General features: G+C 41.7%; 1 protein-coding gene and 1 pseudogene across 1 annotated transcript; one reads left to right on the top strand and one right to left on the bottom strand.

The window, feature by feature from the left end:
* Positions 1 to 3,004: 3,004 nt before the first annotated feature.
* LOC131396409 (U6 spliceosomal RNA) lies at positions 3,005 to 3,103 on the bottom strand (annotated as a pseudogene).
* A 7,419-nt stretch (positions 3,104 to 10,522) lies between these two features.
* GINS3 (GINS complex subunit 3) lies at positions 10,523 to 18,619 on the top strand. The gene is made up of 3 exons (XM_058527929.1): positions 10,523 to 10,854; positions 16,452 to 16,685; positions 18,199 to 18,619. Exons 1-3 carry the CDS (start codon positions 10,669 to 10,671, stop codon positions 18,427 to 18,429), a joined length of 651 nt encoding a protein of 216 aa, XP_058383912.1. The 5' UTR covers positions 10,523 to 10,668; the 3' UTR covers positions 18,430 to 18,619.
* The last annotated feature ends 315 nt before the right edge of the window (positions 18,620 to 18,934 follow it).

The following is an 18,934-nucleotide window of genomic DNA, read 5'->3' on the forward strand; positions in this document are numbered from 1 at the left end:
TGGGTGCCCTTCTGGTCACTACACCTCCAAGGGTATTGCTATCCTGACTTCTATCATTTTAGATTTCTGTTATCTTTATTAAAGTGTTATATCAATGGAATCGTACAACACATACTTTTTTGTGTCTGCCTTCTTTCACTTAGCATGTTAGCGAGATTCATCCACATTGCCCTTTGTGGTTGTGGTTTGTTCATTCTTGTTGATGTATAACACTCCATTTGATTAAATATATATTTATCTATTAATTCTCCTGTTGATCTATATTTGGGCAGTTTTCAGTTTGAGGCTATGATCAATAGTGCATGTACATATCTTTTGGTGAACAGGTGTATAGATTTCTTTTGAATTGCTAAGTCATGGGGTAGACATATGTTGGCTTTAGTAGATACTGCCAATGGTTTTCCAAAGTGGTTGTACCATGTTCCTCTTCCACCAGTGGTCTGTGAGGGAGTTCCACTTGCTTCACAGTCTTGCCAACACTTTTCTGTTCTTTTCATTTTAGCCATTCTGGTGGGTGGTATTGCATTTTGGTTTCAATTTGCATTTCCTTGATGACTAATAAAGTTGAGAATGTTTTCATAAGCTAATTTTCTCTGATCTTTTTTTTCTCAGCTTTTTGTTACAAAATTTTCACATATAGAAAAGTTAAAAGAATTGTATAATGAACACCTGTATACATAGTACCTAGATTCAAAGAATTGTTAATTTTTTGCTATTTGCTTCGTGTGTGTGCGTGTGTGTGTGTGTGTATGATTGTTTTGCTGATCCATTGTATAGTAAGTTGCAATCATGATCCATAATTACTCTAGCACATATCTCCTAGAAATACATTTTCTATATAACCACAATACCATGATCATATCTAACAAAATTAACAATAGTTTCCCAAAAACGTTAGGAAATTAGTCTGTGTTCAAGTCTCCCCAGTTGTCCCCAAAGTATTTGTAATCTAGTTTTTTGAACGAGAAGTCAATCAAGGCTGACTCTTTGCATTTGGTTGCTATAGTCCTTTAAACGGACCCACCATCTTTTCCCCTCCCTATGACATTGACTTTTTGAAGAGCCAAATTCTGTTCTGGTTGTCTATATAAAGAAATTTTAAAATACTCCAAAACATTAATAACTTAAAACAACTTTTATTATGTCTCACGATTTTATAGATCACAAATTCAGGCAGGGCTCAGTCAAGTGATCATTCTGTTTCACATGACATTGACAAAAGTCATTTGGTGGTATTCAGTTGGCAAATGGACCGGTCTGGAGGGTTCAAGATGGCATCACTCTCATGTCTGGCACTTTGGTTGGAATACCTGGAAGGCTGGGCGCAGCTGGGACTGCAATCCCAGTCCCAATCCCAATCCCTGGGACACGAGAGCATGTCCATGCAGCTTCTCCAGCATGGTGTCCTCAGAGTAGCCAGTTTGTAAGTGAACAGAAGTGAGCCCATATTGTTACGCTAAATGGCCCCAGCCCCTCCTCTGTGTGACTACTCACTGCTCTGCACGTACTCCAAAAAAATTCACATGCACTCCTGATTTATGGCCTCTGCTTACATATGTACTCCCCTATAGCATGATAAATTAAAACTTTGTTCCCTGAGTTTCTCTCCAAGAACAGGCTGACCACAGGCGGGAAACACACCTACAAGATATTCATCATCGCTGACAGAAGAAAAGAATAATGAAAGACCCTGGAGTCCATCATGCCTGAAGGCTGACATTTCTAAGCCCCCTCCTTACAGCCCACTTTCCCTATATAACTACCTCAAGATTCTGTAATTCTTGAAGATGGTTTTTTTGAGACATTAGTCTGCTGTCTTCCCAATTATGCCAGCTAATCAAATTAAAGTTTCCTTTTCCGATCCCTAATTCGTTGTGATTAATTGGCTCAGATCACAGTGAGCAGAGTGAGCTCATTGCTCAGTATCAAGTTTTCTTATATAATTGCTCGTGGATCCGACAACGAGCGTTTTGGTGAATAGGAGAGAAGCTGCATTACCTTTTGTGACCTAGCTTCAGAAGTCACATAGCTTCACTTCTATCATGCTCTACTGTTTGAAGTAGTCACAAAGCCCACCAGATTCAAAGAATTTGAGCTATGTTTTAAAAACTGCCATGGTCCGCCCTCTGGCCACAAATTATTTGCCTTTCTGTCACATGCAAAATACACACACCCTTTTCCAAGACTCCTCCAAAGTCTCATCCCATTATGACATCAGGATCAGGCTCTTGGAGATACACCTTTCTTAATCTTGTGTTCCCTGTGAAACTGCTGTTGGACCACATCCTTAAGAACATTAGAAGCACTACTCTCTAGCTGAGAGGAGCTATGAGGCATGCCCTTAAGATTCTTAGAGACGTTTTAGTATACCTGAGCGGGTTATGAAGCACCATCTTAAGTTTTTCTGGGGTCATAAACATATATCTTAGAGTCATGCACCGGATTCCCTGAGACAATATTTTACCAGCTCTGCCCTTGTAGAATGTTCCACATTCTTATTTATTGATTTATTTATTTTGAGGAAGATCTGCCCTGAGCTAACATCTGTGCCAATCTTCCTCTATTTTGTATGTGGGTCACTGCCACAGCACTGGCTGACAATTGGTTTAGGTCCGTGCCCGGGATCCAAACCCAGGCCGCCAAAGCAGAGCATGTGAAACTTAACCACTAGGCCATGGGGCCAGCCGTTCCACATACTGATTTTGTCCACTTGTTTCCTCCTGGTGTCATTTAACTTTTTCTCAAACCTCCCTCACTCACTCCCATATTTCCTGTAAAGTTAAGTCTAGAGGCTTGATTGGATTTACATATTTTGAAGAACACTTCATAGGTGATTCAGCACACATATACTGCACGATATCTACAGGCACATAATACCAGCTTGTCCCACCATTAGCGTGTTAGGTTTGATCACTTCTGTAGGGTAGTGACCACCATGTCTCTCCATTGCAAAAGTACGTTTTCTTCTTTGTGATTAGCATGTAATCTGTGGGGTGATACTATGAAAAATATGGAACACTTCACAATTCACTTCATTCTTGTGCAGGGGCCATGCTGATCTTTCTGACATGCTCTCACTTTTCTCTGCCCTATGGAAGCAAGCCCTGACCTGGTTCTCACGAATCACTTGCATCTCTTGCCCCAGCACCTCCTCCTGCTCCAGGTATCTGTTGACTGAGCTTAGACTATCCCTGAACTGCTCAACTTTCCTTAGCAGTAGTTTTTTCCTTTCTATGTTTAAACTGTTTTTCTTTGCTCCAGTTTTTCTATGAATCTGATCCCATCTGCTTTCTATCTGACAGGAATTCCTGTGTACTTCTGGTCTTCGGTGGCACTCTTCGTTGTTTTCCTGCGTTTTTATGAGTTTCATGTATACATATGAAATACCCACAAAGAGATAGAATGGGTAGTTTCAGGAGATTTGAGGCAGGAAGTAGAAAGGTGGGTGTGTGTGGTTGTGTTCTGTCAGACATCTTTAGCCAATCTTTGATCTTGGGAAACTATTATAGGGTAACAATGTGTAAGTGTCAGAGGATGAAGATGGGAACCAGATTATTATGGACTGGATTGTTTCCCCCCCAAATTCATATGTTGAAACCCTAACCCCCAATGTGACTGTATCTGGAAATAGGGCCTTTAAAAATGTAATTGAGGTTAAATGAGTTCATAAGGGTGGGCCCTAATCCAATACAACTGGTGTCCTTGCACAAAGAGAGAGAAACACCAGGGATGTGCATGCACAGAGGGACGGCCATGTGAGGACACAGCAAGAAGGTGGCCATCTGGAAGCCAAAGAGAGAGACTTCAGGAGAAACCAACCTTGCCAACACCTTAATCCTAGCCTTTCAGCCTCCAGAACTGTGAGAAAATTTCTGTTGTTCAAGGCACCCAGTCTGTGGCATTTTGTTATGGTGGCCCCAGAAAACTAATACGCAAAACTTGGGAGACACATATGACTTACCAAGGAGTTTCGAATTTATTCTGTAACCAATGGGGAGCCATTTGGGTTGTAAGCAGGGGAGTAACAGGATCAGATCTTTTGGGAGGATCACTATGAGAAAAGCACAAAGGAAATTCGGAGCAAGGAGAGAGTAGAGGCAGAGAAAACCAGTCAGAAGGCATTTTAAGAGTATGGAGAGAAATGATGAGGGTTTGAACAAAGAAAATTGGACAGATAAAAGAATGATTAGAAGGTAGAATCAGCAGAATTTATTGACCGGTTGGATATGGGGAGGTGAGCAAGGAAGCAATACTGAAGTCTTCCCAGGTTCCTGCATTGGGTAGTGATTGTAGTGGACATTTATTTGTTTTCTACCCAGCTTCCCACTTCCTAAAAGCATCTAGATTGTTGCTCAAGAATTGACCCCTAATCTTCCCTGTTGTGCAGCTCATGCACTTTGGGGAAGCTGACCCCTATCCCAGCTTTAAAGGTAGGTCTCGACTAACTTACACTAATTAGCACATTCCATTGCTCTGGCTATAGTTTTTGGTTCACGAGTGAGTATGTGATCTAAACCCGCCAACGAGGGTGAATGTTAGAACTCTAGATTGGAATGCTGGGCCTGAATGCTCTCCTGCACTGGACAAGACCAAGGAAGCTCGTAGACTTGACTTAATTGGCAAACATCTTGTGACTCCAGGGGAAGGAACCATAGACTGGTGCTGACCGTGTGCAGAGCAAAGCAAAGATAGATCCCCAGTGACATCCTTGGGCTGCTGGGTCAACTGACCATGAAGTCCTGGACTCTCCAGCTATGGAGTCTAGAAATCCTCTTGTCACTTAAGCGGTTTGAATTGGATTTTCCTGTTACTTGCCATATAAAGATACAGGTAATCAGGTGGATGGTGAGCCATTAGCCAGCATATGCAAGGCAAAAGGAGGGGCTAGTTTGAAATGTTTCATGCCGAACTGTCACAGTGCCACATCTTTACTTGAAGTTGATCCTTGGGTCTGGAATGATCTCTCCTCACCTTCGCGGGCCTGCTGAAAAAGTCCACCTCACACTCAAAGGGCCCATTCTGATGCCTTGTCCTCTGAAAAGCCTTTGCAAACGCCTCTTCCATCCAGGTCAGAATTCACCACTCCTTCTGAGTTTCCATCACATTTTGGACTTGGCTTTATCGTATCTCATGTTACTCTTTCCTCCACTGGGCGCCAACCTCCTGAACAGTCCAGACAAGTCATCTTCTTCGAGTCCGTGTCTGCAGCCCCAGGGCATCTAATAGGCATCTGAACATCTTGATGAGTAAATGACAGCTATTCTTCCCCCATATTCTCTCAAACTCATGAATTTATTTGTTACTCCTCCCCCTTTGGACTGAGAGAAACTCTGGCTATCAGATGATGGATTTAATTATATTATAAAGTACCAGAAAAAGATGAAAATATAGAATGAGAGGAAAGGGTCTTTTTATGGATCTGGGAACACAAAAAAAGAAAAGTTGGATTATACATTATCCATTATAATGATGCGATAGCTGCTCCTTTGCCAAGTTCTGAGGGTGACACACACACACACAAAATCTTTCTGAATATATAAGATGGCTTTACAATTTCTGTTCATACTGCCGAAGACCGTGGGAAGAATCTAAAATCGGCACTGCCCACACAGAAGGTCGCATCATGCCCATCAATTTATTTTGATCTCATTGAAGGCGTTGGGAGCAGTGCTCAAGAAATAGCTCAACCAAAAGAACATTTAAATTATGTAAAAATGAACTCCAGTGATTTGAATCCATTAACCTTATATAATAAGATTTCAAACACAGTACTGTCATTTCAAAATACAAAAAAAAAAAATACCTTTAATAATTTGAATCATAGGAGATAAATTCTATCCGAATTTTCGCAGGAAAAAGTTGAATTGAGGAATAATAACTCATTACCTTCAAGTGCAGTTAGGAAATCGAATTGTGGGGAAGGCAAGTGTAGCCAAGCCTGGACCAGTGATGATGGTAATGAATGATGAGAGTTATGTAACAGATGTTCATTGAGCGCTTGCTATGTGCGAGGTTTTGTTTGAGGTGCTGAGAATATAGCAGTGAACAAACACACATGAACAATGATGATAAGAAGGACATCTATTGAGCCCTACTGTGGGCGAGGCCCTGAGCTAAGTATCCCAAATATATTGACTTGTTCATTCCACTCTCACCACAACTCTTGAGCTGCTATCATATTCTCCCCATTTTACAGATGCAGAAACTAACTTTCCAAGAGGTAACTCACCCAAGGTCGCAAAGCCAATTAAAGTGGTAGATGTTGGATTCTACCCAGGCCTTTTGGATTCCAGAAGTAACACAGAAACAGAGTATAAATGGCTGCTGGAAACATTTCATGGGTAGGGGACTAAGCCATTTTCAATCCTGTTCACTCTTTTTGCTTAAGCATTCCATTTTTACAGTTGGTGTAAAGGTAAAATTCAGTATAGTTCTACCAAAACTTCGGCAAATCTAAATTAGTGGAGCATAATCAATGAGCCTTCATCACGGCATTGTTAGTGACTTAAGCTCATGGATCTAGAAAATTATGTGTGACCTAATCTGTACCTTGGAAAACTATTTTTAACCACTTAAATTCAATGTTTTCAACGTTTCAACTGCTACCTTTTGTGACTGTTGTAATATCTGCTCGTCACTTGTACTATGTACTCAAAACTGACTCATTGCTTTCACTTAATGTTTTAAAGGAAAATAATTTCACTACTATAAATAAAGAGCCACCAATTCATTCAACAAATGTCTATGAAGGCCTAACGAGCACTAGGCAGTAAGGATACAGCAGTGAAAAATACACCAAAAAGAATCCCCACCCTCCTGGAACTAATGTTCTAGGAGGGGTGACAGACAATAAACAAGACAAATAAGTCAAATACATAGCACATTAGAGTGGCCAGTGCCGAGGGAAAAAAGGGGAGAGGGATATCATGTGTCAGGGGGAGAGGGTTAAAATGTTAGATAAGGTGGCTAGGGAAGGCCTCATTGACAAGGTGACTTTTGAGTAAAGACCTGAAAGGGACGAGCCATGCAGAAATCCAAGAGAGAGGCGATGGGAACAGTTAGTGGGGACAGACAGTGAGAAGCCCTCAGGAACGAGTGCGCCTGGGTGTTCGAGGAACAATGAAGAGGTCATGGGCAGAAGCAAGACTAGACAGGAAGCTACTACAAAAACCCAAGCAAGAGACAATGGTGGCCTGGACCACAGCGATGAGAGATGGCCAGATCCTGGAACTATGATAAAGACAGAGCCAACACTTGCTCATGGACCAGTTACAGGGTGTAAGGGCAGAGGCATCAAGGAAAATTCTAAAACTTTTGGCTAATCAAGTAGCTGGAAGGATAGGGTCCAATACATTTCTTTTTATTCTTTCTTTCTCCCCCGTAGGTCCTCCTCCTCCCCTCGGATTTGGATTTCTGTCACTTGCGTCACAGCCGCCCCACTCGATGAAGAAATTTAGAAAGCACTGGTCTTCAAAAGAACAGATTTAAAGCTGCTTGTGGTTTTGCTTATCTGAAGTCTGTGTCTGTGCTGCACAGTTCTATGATTCTGCAATCTTGAAATGATTACGGTGGGAAAATTACTCTATTTTTCAGGGAGCCAGCAGACACTTTTCAGAATACTGAAATTCTGTACGTTGTAAATATATTGAATGTACTCTGAATATCATAAATATAGTGAAATTCTGGTACATAGATTGATTGGCTGGGTACTAAGGGACACATGCTTTTTCAGAGAAAAGCAGCATTTCTGGCTCTTAAAAATTAGGCTATAAACAGATCTATACTTGATAAACTATGTGCCACTTTTGTCAAATGAACTAATGCAATTGTTTAGCCTGATAAGCTCAAACTTTAATTAGACTTTTTCTGGCTTATTCATCTATTAGTTCAAGGAGAGGACAGATTAAATAGAGTAAAAATATACAAGCAGTGAATAATAGCTTCATGGCAAGCCAAGACATTAAATAAGAAAAACAAGGTAATCTGATTTTATCTTAAACACTGGCCTGTTACTTTAGTATTAAAATAACTGTGGCATTTGAGCTGAGAGCCAATATTCTGATCTCTGTTAAAAAATAATGCCTTTCTTTGGCACTGATAAATCATTAAGCATTCATCTTAATTGTTTCAACATAAAAAACAGCTTACTATGCTTGTCAGTAGATAAACTGCATTGCCTTCAATTAGACAAATTAACTTATATTTCTATTGCAAACTATATCCACTACCCTACATTCATTTCATCAGAGAAATTATAAATTTTGGCTATGAATTATGCTTACTTTTGTATTGGATAGTATAGCAAACTGAACATTTACAATATGATAAAGGAGGGGCTGGCCCGGTGGTGTAGCAGTTAAGTTCATGCACTCCGCTTCAGGGGCCCGGGGTTCACGGGTTTGGATCCCAGGCGCAGACCTACACACTGCTCATCAAGCCATGCTGTGGCGGCGTCCCACATACAAAGTAGAGGAAGATGGGCATGGATGTTAGCTCAAGGACAATCATCCTCAAGCAAAAAGAGGAAGATTGGCAACAGATGTTAGCTCAGGGACAATCTTCCTCGGAAAAAAAAAGATAAAGGAGAAGACTCTCGTGTAACTACAGATGCCTAAGTAAAGGTTCAAAGTTGGTGTCTCCACTGGGTGGCAGATTGGCCTTTCTAGTGGCTCTTGGAATCCATGAGCGCCAAACCAAACTCATCTTTTGCTTCAAAGTGCCCATATTCCTGTGCTTGGTACATCTGCTAGTGACATCTCCATCCTCCTGGTCAACCAGGTTAAAAACTTAAATCATCTCTATTCCTCACTTCCTATATCTAGTTAGTTGCCAGGTACTGCCCACTGCACAGCTTCCTAACTGGTTTCCCTGGATCTCATCTCTCTCTTCTCCACCCCACTGCCAGAATTCTCTTCTTAACACTCAGATTTGTTATTAGTTGTTCAAAAACCTTAAACTTTTTCTCCCATTTCCTATGGAATAGGCTAAACTCCTTAGACTAGCACCCAAGGCTTTCCATAATTTGGCCCCGACTCCCCCACTGCCTCTTGTTTTGATTATACCCACGATTTAATTTATATAGGTGGCTGAGTGATGACACACAGTGGTCAGTGCCATTGGAAGAAGTTTTATTGCTCACAGTCCCCAAGAGACGGAGGGACATCATGGCATGCAGGGCCACATGGGGAAGTACCAGGGTCAGCAGGAGTGAGAGGAGAACATGTCCCAGAGCCTTTACTGTGGTTTCTGTGGGAAGGAAGGGGCAAGGCAGAGTAAACAAGTTTGACCAAGCTTAGGATTGGATAGTTTAAATAATGCTGGTGGGTTCTGGGCTATAAGAGTGGTCTCTAATTGTCCAATACTTGGCCCTGGAGTGATTCAGGGCAGAACCATTGGCTTGGTGTGTGAGAGTTACATAAAGGAAGTGGTTGGGAATATGGGCTTTGGATTGGTTGGTTTGTATATGGAAAGCATGTTCGCAGGCAAGTTGTTTATTACCTCTAGCAATTAGCTCTCCTGGGAGGGATAGTTCCTCCCTGGGGCTCCTAGGCCCCAAGATGTCAAAGTATCATAAAACACAGCAAATAAAAAACATGACTAATATACATCTCCCTTCCCATGAACCCTTTGCTCACAGCTCTAGCAGCCACCGATAATGCCCTTTTATATGAAAAAAAAGTTCTGTAGTGCATCTCTCAACACTCTGCCACCACCCGTAGCCCTGACTGAGTAGCACCCCCAAGTCTGGTACCATGTAACCAGGATCACTTCTTTCTCCCCCTCCCTGCCAGACCACTGATGGCATCTGACACAGGCACCCAATCTATAGAGTGGCTGGCAACCTACGACCATTGTGGCCTGCCTCAAAAGATGAACTGGACCAATCAGATTTCCTCTTCTAAGGATTTAAATTAAGAGCCACAAAAGGAGATTGCCAGTTGATGGTAAAGTGAACTGGGAGTTCCCGAATTAGACTCAGGACTTTTGCAAGCCCTGTGTAGTCTAACGCTCCACCCTTTGTCCGATTCCACCCCATACCTCCTCCGAAATCCTACAAACAGTTCATAATAACAATCTGGGGCTAGTGCTGGAGTAGTTTTTGGTTTGTTTCTTTTGTTTTTATGTTTCCTTCAAGTACCAAGATTAACAGAGATGCACAGTGACAAAACTGTAGTAAATAGGTCTGATTTGATCAGGCCTGGGATGGAGGGCACCAAGATGCCTTTTCTTAAGCCCCCAAACGTGTTGCAAAGTTTTTAATTTCACACGAACATTTAAAGGACCACATAAACACAATCTAGTGCAAATGCATCCTGCAGCTTCAATGAGCATTCCTAGCTTCCTTTTAAGGTTCCCACACTGGGTTACACTCTGCGGGAGGAACACTTCCCGCGGACACACCTACTGCTCCCCCGCCCCAGGTTGCGCCTGACCCAGTCCGCAGACTTTATCGATTGCTTCTGCCTGGGCAGACCCGCCTGGATCGACTGCTCCCGTCTGGCCCGTCCCCCGGCGCGGGAAAAGCGTTTCAATCCAGCCGCGCGGCCGCAGCGACCCCAACAACCCTCACAATCCTGACCAGCCTCCGCCGCCGCCTCCTTTTATTTCCCTGACTCCTGAGGTTCCCCCGATTACAAGAGTGGATGCGGAGAAGCTCAAGCCGCCGCTATGTCCGAGGCTTACTTCCGAGTGGAGTCGGGTGCGCTGGGGCCTGAGGAGAACTTCCTTTCCTTGGACGACATCCTGATGTCCCACGAGAAGCTCCCGGTGCGCACCGAGACCCCCATACCTCGCCTCGGCACTTTCTTCCTGGAGCGGAGCGGAGGGGCCGAGACTGACAACGCGATCCCTCAGGTGAGCCTTTTGGCGCGGATTCCCGCCGGAAAGACTACAACTCCCGGTGGGCCCCGCGGCCCTGGAGCGCCGCGTCACCGGCGTCACCGGGCGCGCTGTCCTCTGCGATTGGTCGTTTTCGGGGAGGCGGGGCCGTGTGCGCTGATGAGTTCTACCCGCGCGGAAGTGGTCTCCCCGCCCAGCCTTCGCCACCTGTACGGAAGCTAAATTTATCCTGGATCCTCAGGGTTCTGATCACGTTTACCATCAAACAGAACAACAGCTTTTGTTCTGTAAGAGCATGTGATGAGCCTGGGAACTGCAGATTGCTAGATTCACTCCTGCCTAATGAAACGGTATCAGCAACCATTTACTGAGGGTTTAGTGCCAGCACGGATGGGGTGGGGGGAGCAAACTTTTCCATCGATTACCCCTTTTATCCTTCAACAACCGGATAGTTAGGTGTTGTGACATTCAAGGACACTGAAGCCCAGAAAGTTTGTGTAACTTGACATGTCCCACTATAAGTGGTGACCCGGGATTCGAACGTAGGACGGTATGGCTTCAAATACAAGTTTGTCGCAGGAACATGGCTTGTAACGGTTATTTTGTATTTCCTATTTAGCCTGAATTTTATTTGGAAGGATGTTTTTGTTTGGTGTAAGTTAATTTTTATCAAAGTAATACATATACAGAGTTTTAAACGTCAAATTGTACCAAAAAGATTTATAACAAAAAATAGCAGGCCTGTCTTGCTTTCCGCCACGTCCCTTTCCAGCTCCACAGGGGCTGTCTGCCTTTTTAGTAGTTTCTTCAAGATTCACCTCCATTATCTCTAAATAATAGTCTTAAACTTTTCTTGATTCTTTACAAATTTAGACATTATTTATTAACTTTCTGTTATAGTGGATAAGGATTTAGTTCTCTTACACACTGGTAAACAGAGACCTGTTGCCCATACTTTAAATTAATTTCTTTCCTTTTTTTCTAATATCCTTTTTCTGTTCCAGGATCCCATCGAAAATACCATATTGCATTTAGCTGTCATGTCTCCCTAGGCTTCTCTTGCCTGTGACAGTTTCTCAGATTTTCCTTGTTTTTAATGACTGTGACGGTATTGTGGAGTGCTGCTCCGGTGTTTTGTAGCATGTTCCTCAATGGGGGTCTGTCTGATGTTTTTCTCGTGATTAGACTGCAGCTGTGAGTTTGGGGGAGGAAGACCACAGAGGGAAAGTGTCTTTTTCATCACGGCATATCCAGGGTACATAGTATCAACACAACTTATTGCTTTGACATGAACCTTGATCTCCTGGCTGAGGTAGTGTTTGTCAGGATTCTTCTTTATAAGGTTACTCTTTTTTCCACCCTTCCACACTGTACTCTTTGGAAGAAAGTCATCATACACAGCCACACTTAAGGAGCGCAGAGTTATACTCCAGGTCTTTGAGGGCAGAGCATCTACCTGAATTATTTGGAATTCTTCTGCATGGGAGATTTGTGTAGGAAGGTTTTTAGTGACATATTTAATTTCATTCATAGATATAGGACTTTTCAGATTTTCTGTTTCTTCTTGTGTTACACATGGTAGATTGGTTTTCTTCCCCTAGGAATTTGACTATTTCATCTAAATTTTCAAATGTAGTGGTATAATGTTCAAAATATGCTTTTACTATCTTTTTAACATCTGTGGGATTATAGCAGTGTCCTGATTTTTATTCTTTTTTTTTTTTTTGTGAGGAAGATCAGCCCTGAGCTAGCATCCATGCAAATCCTCCTCTTTTTGCTGAGGAAGACCGGCTCTGAGCTAACATCTATTGTCAATCCTCCTCCTTTTTTTTCCCCAAAGCCCCAGTAGATAGTTGTATGTCATAGTTGCACATCCTTCTAGTTGCTGTATGTGGGACATGGCCTCAGCATGGCCAGAGAAGCAGTGCATTGGTGCACCCCCGGGATCCGAACCCCGGGCCACCAGTATCGGAGTACGTGCACTCAACTGCCAAGCCACAGGGCCAGCCCCTGATTTTTATTCTTGATATTAAGAAATTATGCTCTCTTTTTTTAATTAGTCCTGCTAGGAATTTATCGATCTTATTAATCTTTTAAAAGAACCAACTTGTGGCTCTGTCAATTTTCTCTTTTGTGCCTTTGTTTTCTAGGTCACTTAAGTTCTTAATTAGTTCTTTCCTTCTACTTTCTTGGGACTTAATTTTCTGTTGTTCTTTCTCCTCTTACATTTTGAGATGGGTACCTAGGTCATTGATTTTTCAACCTTCCTTTATGCATTTTTACCTGTACATTTCCTCTAAGCTTTAATTGCATTTCACAAGTTTTCATTATCAATGGGTTTAAAATATTTTCTAATTTCCATTGTGATTTCTTCTTGACTTATGGATTATTTAGAAGATTAGTGCTTAAGTCCAACCATTTTGGGATTTTGCTATTTATCTTTTTTTGTTTTTGATTTCTAGCTTAATTCCACTGTGGCCAAAGAACATAGTCTGAATGATTTCAGTCTTCCCAAGTTAACACTTGCTTTAAGCCCCAGCATAAGATCAATTTAACCATTTATTATGCACCTGAAACGATGTGGATTGTGAAGTCATGGTGTGCAGTAAATAATCTGTATCTGTAAATTAGGTCAAGTTTGTTATTTGTTTTGTTGAGATCTTCTGTATTCTTACTGATTTTTTTGTTTGCTACCTCTCATTTATCTAAAGAGATATGTTACAGTCTCCCACCATGCTTATAGATGTCTGTTTCTCCTTTTACTTCGGTCAATTTAGACAGATATTTATATTTTTCTGGTGGATATAATGACTCTTTTATTATTGTCAAATGTCCCTCTTTATCTCTAGTAATGCTTCTTTCTTTTGATTACTGTTTACATAACATTTTTCCATCCTTCTATTTTCAACCTTTCTATATCTTTATATTTAAGGTATGTCTCTTTTAAGCAGCATATGGTTGGGTTTTATTTTTATTCAGTTTGACAATTTTTTAATTGTTATATTTTAATCCGTTTACATTTAATGTAATTATTGATATATTTATATTTGTTTTTGCCTTCCTAAATTTTCTTTGTATACCATCTGCTTTAGGTTCTGTTTGCTTTCTTGACTTCCTTTGGATTAATCGAATTTTTGTTGTCCATTTACCTTTTCATTAGCTTATTTAGTTATTTATTTTTCTGTTATTTTAGTGGCTACCTTAAATATTACACAATCATTTTTGATTGTTATATTAATGTTATATGAGTTACTTTCTCCACTTCACAGAGAGTAGAATCTTAGAACACTAACTCCATTTTCTCCCTCCTTTCTTTTGTGTCATTGTTGTTATGTATTCTAATTTGACCCACTGTAAACCCTCTGAAACATTATTGTTATTATTATTATTTATTATTACATTATTGTTAATGTTATATTTACTCACTTATTTACTCTTTCCATTACTCTTTTTTTTCTTCCTGCATTTCCATATTTCTTTCTGGGATCATTTTCATTCTCCCCTCAAGATTTCTTTACTCTGGGTCTTCTGGTGATAAATTCTCCGTTTCCGTCCCTGTAAGGGGTCCCCAAGACCAACCCCAGGTTTGAGGATTCACTAAGAGGACTCCCAGGACTTGGCATTTAGTCATATTTCTAGTTAAGATTTATTACAATGAAAGGATACAGAGCACAATCAGCAAAGGGAAAGAGTGCGTGAGACGAAGTTTGGAGGAAACCAGACACAAGCGTCCAAGAGTCCTCTCCCAGCGGAGTCACACAGGATGCACTTAATTTCTCCAATATTGAATTGTGACAACAGGTGTGAAATGTTGTCTACCAGGAAGCTCATTAGAGACTCAGTGCCCAAGGTTTTATTGGGGGCTGGTTACATAGGCCCTCTCTACCTAGCACATACCAAAATTCCAGACTCCCAGAAGGAAAGCTGGTGTTCCGCATAAACCACATTGTTTGTATAAACGGTGTAGAAACAGTGAGGCACTCTGATCAGTTCTGAGAGTGGCGAGAACCCTCTGAAATCCAAGTTCCCAGACACCAACCAAGGGTCTACCTTGCAAGCAGGCCTTTCCAAAGATATGCTATGTTAACTCTTTTCTGTATGTTTTCTGTCTGGAAATGCCTTTATTTCATCTTTGCTTTTAAAGAATATTTTCACTGGGTATAGAGTATTAGCTTAGCAATTATTTTCTTTCAGCACTTTTTAAAGAATGTCATTCCATTTCCATGGTCTCCTGGTTTCCATCGTTTCTGTTGAGAAGTTGGCTTTAACTCTTATTGTTTCTTCCTTAAAGGCAGTGTGTTCCTCTCCCCCACCAATACCTGCTTTTCTCTATGTCTTTGTTTATCAGCAATTTGAATAAGATGTGCCTAGTGGTGGTTTTATTAATATTTATCCTACTTAGTGTTCGTAATGTTCCTTGCATAGATGATTTGATATCTCTTTTTAATTTTGGAAAATTCATGGTCATTATCTCTTCAGATATTTCTTTTTCCTCAGTCTATCCCTCCTCCCCTTCTGGGATTTAAATTACATCCGTGTTAGACCTTTCTTTTCTTTTTAACCATATGCCATATGTCTCTTAGGCTCTTTTCTGAGTTTCTCTCCATGCTTTAGTCTGGGTATTTTCTACTGAACTTTTTTCCAATTCATGAACCTCTCTTCATCTATGTCAAATCTGGTAAACCTGTTAAATTTGACTTAATCTATTGAGTTCTTAAGTTTGATTATTGTATTTTTCAATTCTGGAATTTCCATTTGATTTTTTTTTTTATTTTAGAGTCGGTGCCTAATTACTATTGATATTTGGTGCTAAATATTGGACTGACTTCTCTCTTCTTTCTCAGATCTTGGTCCCTCATGTCCTGGATGTTTTGGCAGCTTTGAACTCAACTTTCATCTCCCCAGTCCTGTGACTTTTCCCAAAAGCTCTGCACACACACACCCCAAAGCCATTCCCACCCTTTGTAGCAGTTCTCTCCTGTGAGAGTTTTATGCTTTTGTTCTCTCCTTCAACCCAGTTATGTTGACCTTTTATTTTTTTGTGTACTTCTCTGAATTTCTGGTCTGTCATGACCATGTCATCTTATTTTCCAATTCTGAAAATACAGAGAGACATTTCTCTTTTCTGTCATCTTTGAAGCTGTGAAGGGGGATGGGGAGGGGCTGCAGCCTGGGCACAGGCTGATCCTACATTGCTTTGTATCCACCCAGCACCCAGGGTGGTGCTTAGCATGTAGTAGGCACTCAGTAAGTGTATACGTGGAATAGATATTGAATAGTCAAAGAAAGTAGAAATCTTTATTATACCTCTGAAGTATCTGCAATTTGGACAATTTTTATTTATATTACCTAGAAAACTTTCCCTTTATACTACATTTTTGTTCCCTGCTATGTTTTTGTTGTACAAATCCGTTTTCTCTCTTCACTCCATCATGACATAAACCTTCGGCCCACACTATTCATTTCTTCAAGTCGCAACCAGATCTTCTGCATTTGACAGTCAGTCTCCCAAAGAGAACAGGCAGTATTGCTCAGGCGATGTGTATTTCCTTTTTGGTACACATGTTTACTACGTTATTTGTGTTTAAAGTCTACATTCTTGTCTGATGCAGGGCTCCAAGCTTGAACTCCCCTTGTGGCTGGCAAGAGGACTCTTTGACAACAAGCGGCGGATCCTTTCTGTGGAACTTCCCAAGATCTACCAGGAGGGTTGGCGGACCGTGTTCAGTGCAGACGCCAATGTGGTGGACCTCCACAAAATGGGGCCACATTTCTACGGCTTTGGCTCCCAACTCCTACATTTTGACAGCCCGGAGAATGCAGACATTTCCCAGTCTCTCCTGCAGGCAAGTAACTGATGTGAAAACCTGTGGCACTGCACGTGTCTAAGGTTCCAGCTATGGCAGCCACCAGAGTCATTCTTACCCAGGGAAGTGTGTAATTTATACAATTAGTTTATGATTATTCGAAATCAGTCTACCGTTAGACTGTATTTTCCAATTATGTATGTACTTAAATATGACTTGTCTGCTGCTCTTCATATTTTTTTGCCAAGAGTTGGGACCAGCAGGAAGGTTTGAAAATAAGAAAGGGGGGATGGTTGATTACGAGTGACGGGTACTTAAACACACAGGCCCAGCTCCGCCCCAGGACTGGTCTGAGGGTTCCTGTTGGAAATAAGTGTGTTATTTGTTCCCTTCCCTTGCTCCGGGGTTGAGACCTGGCTCTGCCATGTAGACCCTGTGTGACTTGCTCAAGCTGTTTGACCTTGCTAGGCGTCAGTTCTTCACCTGTAAAATGGAGATAATAATAGTGCCAAAATTATAGAGTTGTCATGAGATTATGTAGTGCCATTTAATAAATGGAGACTCTTGCTATTATTTTCCATGGACAAAACAATGTTATACATTTTTACCATCCTTTACAGTTTACCTTTATTTTAACTTTTCGTAATTATTTTTTATTCTGTTAATATTAGAAGAAAAGATCCTTTCTACCTCTTGTTTTACGTCCTCATTTTTAGCTTTTTAAGAACTGTTGGCTCAAGACCCGTTTGCTCCCTGGACCTTGCAGTCACCCTCCATCAGGCTCCGGGGTTCTTTGGCCTAACATGTGCTCCTGCTGTTTTTAATGTAGACAGTAAAGGAAAACTTCATTGTGTCCATTCAGGAAAAGAAGTCAGTACATAGACTGCAGGCGGTTTGAGCTTATGAAACTCTTTTTGAGCAGAAAGCTGGAAACGAGGATAATCCATTTGTCTTATAATATTGCCAGGACATGTTCTTGAATTGGAATACTGCCCTTTTTTATTGAGTAATATGTTTCCTTTTTTCATTACTGTTTTGAAGTGCTGTAGACTGGGGTTGCTTTATGTATAAGGTGATGTTGCCATGAGACAGCTAAAGGACTGAAGCAGGGGCTTGTGGCTCGGGCTCAGAGCCCTGTGCTAAAATAGCCCTGGATCCTATGTGCCTTCATCCTTCTCTCAGACTGAAAAAAATAGAGACTGCATTCAATTCAGTCAGGAGTCTTCTGGTTGAAACCTGTCTGCATGTGACCTCGGTACATTATTACGGCCTTTGTTACTAGCAACAATAATGGGTAATGCTTTTCAAGGAGCTTACCGTTGCCAGCCATTTGCTAGGTGATCTACACATATTACTTCCTCAGATTTTCACAGCAGTCCATTTCACGGACAAGGAAATCGAGGCTTGGCAGTGTGAAATAACTTATTCGAGTGGTAGAGGAGACTCAGATCTCCTTCTGCCTGAGTCCTGAGACCAAATTCTTTGTTTTCGTGCCATTTAAATGTTCAGGAATAAGAATCGATCTGATTTCTCTCACTCCCTTCTTCTTCAGACATTTATTGGACGTTTTCGCCGCATCATGGACTCCTCCCAGAATGCTTACAATGAAGACACTTCGGCACTGGTGGCCAGGCTAGACGAGATGGAGAGGGGCTTGTTTCAAACAGGGCAGAAAGGACTGAATGACTTTCAGTGCTGGGAGAAGGGGCAGGCTTCTCAGATCACAGCTTCCAACCTCATTCAGAACTACAAGAAGAGAAAATTTACCAACATGGAAGACTGAAGGCCAGAAGAACACAGAATTGCTCCTTCTAGACCTGTCCCTGTGTGTCCTTGATGAGAGCCTGGTTGACCTCATAAAGGGCCAGAATCATGTCCCATCTCAAGGCTTCTTTCCTGCAGCAGCCTCAGGCGTCGTACCATCTGGTGGGAAAGAACGTGCTGGAAGATGTCCCTGGCCCTGTAAGTCTTCTAGGACTCTCCTGCCCTACTGAACCACAGCCCAGGCCTACTTAACCCAAGAAGCCATAGCAGAGGATAAATCAGAGTTCCTCCTAGATAAGGATCATTAATCCATATATCACAATAGAGTGGGACTGGAATGCCTTGTGCCTGGGAGTTTGGACAGCCAAACTGTCCACTAGCTCCAAAGGGACAAATTGGGCCATCTGAGCGTGTTCACAGAATGTTCTCTCGAGCTTAACTGCCTCATCTTCCTTGTGGCTGCACAAAGGACAGCCAGCACTGCCAGGATGCTGGTCTGGTTTGTAAAGATCTCCTGCCACCTG

This window comes from Diceros bicornis, chromosome 32, assembly GCF_020826845.1.
Source record: "Diceros bicornis minor isolate mBicDic1 chromosome 32, mDicBic1.mat.cur, whole genome shotgun sequence".
Classification (NCBI taxonomy): Eukaryota; Metazoa; Chordata; class Mammalia; order Perissodactyla; family Rhinocerotidae; genus Diceros; species Diceros bicornis.